General features: G+C 35.3%; 1 protein-coding gene across 1 annotated transcript in view; it reads left to right on the forward strand.

Moving 5' to 3' along the window:
* The first annotated feature begins 1804 nt into the window (after window positions 1–1804).
* Window positions 1805–6456, forward strand: part of LOC127955891 (tetraspanin-12-like) — a 14529-nt gene continuing 9877 nt past the window's right edge. The window contains exons 1-4 of the mRNA XM_052553500.1: window positions 1805–2333; window positions 2681–2812; window positions 3687–3769; window positions 4980–5115. Coding sequence (XP_052409460.1) covers window positions 2747–2812; window positions 3687–3769; window positions 4980–5115 — 285 coding nt within the window. The 5' untranslated portion in view covers window positions 1805–2333; window positions 2681–2746. The remainder of the gene's footprint in view (window positions 2334–2680; window positions 2813–3686; window positions 3770–4979; window positions 5116–6456) is intronic.

Raw genomic sequence — 6456 nt, forward strand, 5'->3', positions numbered from 1 at the left:
ATTAAAACAATTTATTCTTTAGACAAAATTACCACACAGTTGTAGACAAGAAGTGTTCCTCAAATTGACATTCTACCTCTCAATTTAGATCAAATAAAAATATGCTCATAAACAGGAAATGTGGCTCCTCTGATGACTGTTCCATCTGCATTTGTGGCAGTTTGAAAGCTATTTCTATTTGGCTTTTGATATTTATTTTCATCTGAGTTTCCTGGTGCTATATTTGCACACAAGAATATCAAATAATATCAATCAGTCAGCAGTTAGGATGTTTCAAATTAAACAATGCAGACTCTATTGGTTTTACTTGCCATGTGCTTGTGAACAAAAGTACCGTTTTACTTAGATTTTTATTTTTTATTTTTATTTAAGGATTAAATAAAATGTTCAACAATTAATATATTTAATAACCCAACTATTAACAATATGAAATATTGAAACCCTAAGTGTTAGAATAGGCCTCTTTGTGAGAGAACTAAATAAAGAAGTGCTGTAATATGCAACTATGCATGTCTATAGTCAATGTAATGAGCAAGTCTTTTCCTTGCCCAATGTTAATAAACTTATACTGCTATTATAGTTATACTGCTTTTGCAAACTGATATTTACATGGACACTCTGATATAAAGTAGTACCAGGATAGCTGCAGCATAGTAATGTTCATCAACACATCCCCAGATAATAGCAGATTGTGACAGACTTTCTCAAGACAATAATACGCCCATCAGATCTGACCTCTTCACCCTGGCATATGATACCCTGGGGGCAGGGATCTGGATACATGCCAAACACTGCTGATGCATGCATTTGTGAGCATAGAAACAGATTAAGTGGGTGGACTGGCAGATTAGAATTAATATATGGCACAGAAAAATGAGTAAGCCCAATCAAGTACAATGAGTGCATAATAACACATATTATTATTATTATTTTGTGATCTTTACATCTTTTACACCTTAATAAACAGTGTTGGACTGTTTTGAATATACATTAAAAAAAATGTATGTCAATTTTTACATATATAAATTCCAACACCCCCCCCCCCCCCCCCACACACACACTTTTGACACGGGATGAAATTCATGGATTTTAGGATCAAATCTAATGGTATGTATGTTTCACAAATGAGGCCCTTGAAACTATACTTTATTGACAATGTTTTCCTCTTCATAGTATTACTACTCTGTTATCAAAAAACGAAATATTTTTTTATTTAGTAGAAATGACATAATTGTAAAATGAACAAGTGAATGTTTTATTTAAATATAAATAAAACTAGATTATAACATACGAGCATGTAATATTAGTAAAGCTGGCATATGTGGGAGTTATAGCAGCTAGAAAACAAATACTATTCTTTTCATAAAATGTTTATGTTACTGAAATTAAATATAGCTGTTGAATAGTTAGCAACAATTAAAATATTCACTAGAAGTGAATAGTTGATATCTGAATCATAGGTTATAGAATGCAATGGCAAAAAAAATAAAAAATAAAATAAATTAAAAAAGATAATTGCAACGTCTTATATCACTATTCTTGCATTTCAGAGTTTATATTTCAGGACTGTAATATTAAAGTCTGACTTGTATGATATAAACAAATGTAATATTTCGCAAAAGTCAGAATTGTGAGATAAAAAGTTGGAATTAACTTTTTCTTCCTAATTCCGTTGGGTAAATTAGCTTCCATAGTACATACATATACACTTTTTGGTCTACATATACATAAGTGTTAAAACGGCTTGCCATAATCGGGATGGATATGATGACCCGGTTTTTGCCTTTAGGACCCGGAGGCACCGCTGCTCCGGATGACACTCGCGCGTTTGGACTGAAAGTCTTTTACAAGCACAAATTAAACACAACACTTGTGGAAAGGCGAGGTGCACTCAGCTGGCCCTGACAAGAAAAGAGTATATAACTCCTGAATGACAGTGGACGTGAATGGATCGCAGCGAAAACGCCAGACTGCTGCGCGCAGCTCCGTTAGGAATATAATAATTATGATTTTTTTCATTGCAGGCGCAACAAAGTTTGAGGATTTCCTCCAACTTCATGCTGGACAAAATATAAATGGTTCGTCTGTGTAGTGCCTTGCAAACGTTTTTCTTTTTCCTTTTGGATACGCCAGGGATTTTTTTTCTTATTGCTTTTTTTTTTTTTTTTTTTTGTGAAAAGTGTCAAAGTGAGTTTAATAACCGTTGGAGGGGAGAAAGTTGTAACTTGCTCTTTTTAAAACCACGTTTCTTCCTAAACATCCCACGGATATTTATAACACCATTTCAAGACATTCTGGATGCGAACTGAACGCACACAAGGATTTATGATATGGTATGATTTCAAAAATCTCTGTAAAAACATCTTAAACCAGCCTAATGGCCAAACTGGTCTTCAGATGGTCTTAACTGTTTTAGGATGCACTTAACTGGTCTCCAGCCTGGCAAAGATGGTCTTCAGCCAGCTAGTCTTAAGATGATTTTTAGCTAGCTGGGTGTGCAAAACCACTTTAAAATGAGCCAACAGTTCAGTGTGGGGTGGAAGACCAGTTAAGACCAGAAAGCCATTTAGACTGGTTTGTACAGAAGCGATGTGTTCCAAATGACATCAAAAGCTAGCTGTACGATTGTTCAACTTTTAAAAATGCTTTACGCAATTTTCGAACTGATTTTTCTCCGCAGCGGTCATGGTGCCGTGGTGGCAGAAGTTAAAATGAGGTCTTTTGGCGAGCAGTTGGTGCGCTCAGAATGGCCCGGGAGGATTCGGTGAAGTGTCTGCGCTGTCTGCTCTACGCGCTCAACTTTCTCTTCTGGGTAAGACGAGTCCAAGTCGGAGCAGGTGGCTGGGCGAGCGCTCACGTTACATGGCACGCCGCTGCTGCGCGCTCTGCGCTCTCCAAGACGCGCAACAGCCACTCACTCTCCGACACACGCGCTATCCGTGTTCCCTCCCTCCCCATCCTATGTTATCTTCATGTAGAGGGCAGCCTGTATCCCAGCTATGCTCGAATGGCGCACATCTCACATTCTGCCAGGCGCTATTTTTAGGGAATTAAATGTGATAAGCACCAGGGTGTGTTTTTAGACCAAGAATGCCTGCGTAGGGCAAACTAAACCCATGCCACTAATATTGCAGCATGTCAAACATAGCTCTGTTCCTAAATAGGTTTCCAAGCCAACCAAAAACACAAATACAGATCCATGCAATGCTTGCTTGTTTATTAGTCCAGTTATGTACCTTTTTTGCCTGTCTACATTCTCCAAAGACTAAGCCACAACTAAAATGCATGAATTTTGTAGCAGCATGCTATCAAACCAAATTACATCTGTAAGCAATTTTCTTTGCCATTTTTAACCAGCTGTGATTTTTTAGTGGCTTTATGAAGTCTAATATTTGGCAGCCAGAAGAAATTAAAACTAGTTAACAATTAAAAAAAAATTATTGATCTCATATCTTAATTTCAGTGTATATTAATACATTATAAAATCAAAAGTTGCATTAACGTGACATAATAGGACCTTATTGTAAAGTGATAACAATATAATATATAATAGATTCAATCTTGAAACAAATATTAAAACAAAAACCAAACTTTTTGTTTTTTTGCTTGTATTATCTTTTTCAAAAATAAGGATTTCCATATTCAATTGTGGCTCAAGTACCTTTTCTTCTCTTTTCCCCCCCAAGCTTATGGCCCTGTGTGTGCTGGGAGTGTCCGCCTGCCTCAGGGATCACCTGAACAATGTGCTCACCTTAACCGCTGACACCAGGTGAGTGGTAGCAGATGGACAGGTGTGGGCCGTGAAATCCTTTCATCCGGGGCAACGGTCCATGTAAAGGTCTAATTTACTGTTTTCCCACTTTTCAGCCACTCTGGATCAAATTGCCTCGAGCTTATGAAGTAATTACAAGCATGAATGAGGTGTGCAGTTTTGGGGAAGAAATCAGATAAATTTGCCAGTTGAGACATGGGACTGGGTTGACAACCATTCATTTGTGTATGTTTTGTAATTGTGTAGAGTTTTTTTTCCCCCAACTCCTTTCAAGCAATAAAGGAAAACATATTAAAATTGGAAGAAATATCCCAAAAGTATCAATATTATCCTGGAGGCGAGTGATATCTAATTAGTGTTGATGAAAAGCAATTTATCACCAATGTGTGTATTATAATTTGAGCAGTTACTGAGTGCTCTGTGGCTCACTTCATGACAGGAATGGGAATCAACAGAGAGAAAATTGTGTTAAAACCTGATTGTACACAATGAATATGTTTCCAGAGTTGCACTGCAGTAACATGCTGCATCAGCCCTTCTTCCATGACTTTAAAATAGAATATCATAACAAACTGTAGTAGAGTAGAACATTTCAGATTTATACAGATATGTTTGATCCTTAGTTAGATATTTAGAAATATTGAGTCTAAATTAAGCTCGGCAGCAATTATTTTTTGTTGTTGTAATAATTTTTATTATATTAAAAATATAATAAAAATATATTATAGTTTTTTTTCTTTTGAGATATATATATATATAACTTTTATCCATATTCATATTTGTGTATAAATTATTAATATATATTATACACGTACATGCATTTTACATGCACACACACACACACACACACACACACACACACATATATATATATATATATATATATATATATATATATATATATATATATATATCCAATTATTACCCCTAGATAATTCCTTAAAAATGTAGCATTGAATCTTAAAAACAATGTTGCATCTTAGAGGACTGAAGCAAAAGAAAGCCAAACAAAAGTAGAGACAGCAAGAAACAGGAAGAGAGAGAGAGCTTGCATTCCTACAGAGTATAATCACAGTTTATTTGCAACTGGTGTATTACTCAAATATGCTGCCCTATGAGACGAGGAAGAGACTAGTAAGCAGGATGGACGGATAAATAAACAAAATGCCCGCCAAGAAATGACTCTTCCTCTCTCTCTCTCCTTCAGACTGGAGGAGGCAGCCGTTCTCACATACTCCCCCGTCGTCCATCCTGTCGTCATCGCCGTGTGCTGTTTTCTAATCATCGTGGCTATGGTGGGATACTGCGGCACACTCAAGTGCAATCTGCTCCTACTGTCTTGGGTAAGTAGAACTGGGAAGAAAAAAAAAAACAAAAGACGAGGACAGCAGGAACATTGTGTGGTTTGGAATGTGTGTGGTTTTGTGTACCGAGAATATTTTAAGTTTAGCTGGCAGTGACGTTGTTGACCCTAACCACCCTCCAACCAGATTCCAATAAAAAATGCTTTCTTTATCCACGCATCCCCTCCGAGACCGCTGTGTCTTCACTTCATACACTAGAGGGGAGTAGAGAGAGACAGCACATCCTTATAGTCTTCCTCAACCATTTAATCGTGTAATGTTTTTTCACTGGTAACAGATTGGATTGTGAAAAGTGGCCTTTATATAGGAAAATGGAATCAGGTAGTTAAAACATACAGTAAGCGCCTTGATGATGTCAGCAGAAAAAAGTTGTTTCAGAGTCCGAGTAAATAAAAAAAAAGTTAATGAAACTCTATTTAGAAAAAGGTAATTAAAAATGTCCAAACTGCTCACTGTTAATTGGCTGAAATTGAAAGTTCATTTTGTTTTTAAATCTGATGTGGAACACAGAAATATATCCATGTTTTTATTATTATTATTATAGTTTATTTTTTATTTTTTTTATGAATACTTAATTATATAAATGTTTTAAGTAATATATAAATTTTATTTATATATTATTTACACTTTTTAGACATGTGTATGTATGTGTGTATGTATATAATGTATAAAAGTAATGCAAAAAAGTAAAAAGTTATTTTTTTTATTCAATATTAATTTAAATTATTAGTAGTACTAGAACTAGTAGTGTTTAATTATAAAAATTGTTAATAAAATACAAACTTTTTTAGTTATTTTTTCAGACAAATGTTTTTGCTTTTCTGGAATAACATGTTATTATTAATCATGCACAGTGAGCTGTGCAACATGCAATAATGGGTCAGTATGTTGACTTTAAAAACACCCTGACATTAAAATCGGCCATATTTTGCCATAACTGTTTATACTGATTTAACAAAAGACTTTTGGTCAGAAAATGTTAACAGCATGACAATCATATTCTAATCAAATCCCGATGGAAATGCTTAAGTCCTGCCACTGTTATTTCCCACCAAATTGTTTTTCACTTGAAAATATGTCTTATTAAAGAAGTTAAATGCAGTGTTTATGCAGTGTCATGTAGTTTTGACTCCACTGCAGACGTGTGTTTAAAACTAGTGTCACTCATCTCAGAGCTACATTGGTATTCTACAAGGCCATATCTTTCTTATATTAGATGTCACGGTGCACCCTGCGACTAGTTATGCTCATCATCATGTGTGTGTGTCAGATGATAATAACCACCTCAGACACGTGTAGTAACTTGCTTTAAAGGTTATG

Source organism: Carassius gibelio, chromosome B4, assembly GCF_023724105.1.
Source record: "Carassius gibelio isolate Cgi1373 ecotype wild population from Czech Republic chromosome B4, carGib1.2-hapl.c, whole genome shotgun sequence".
Taxonomy (NCBI): domain Eukaryota; kingdom Metazoa; phylum Chordata; class Actinopteri; order Cypriniformes; family Cyprinidae; genus Carassius; species Carassius gibelio.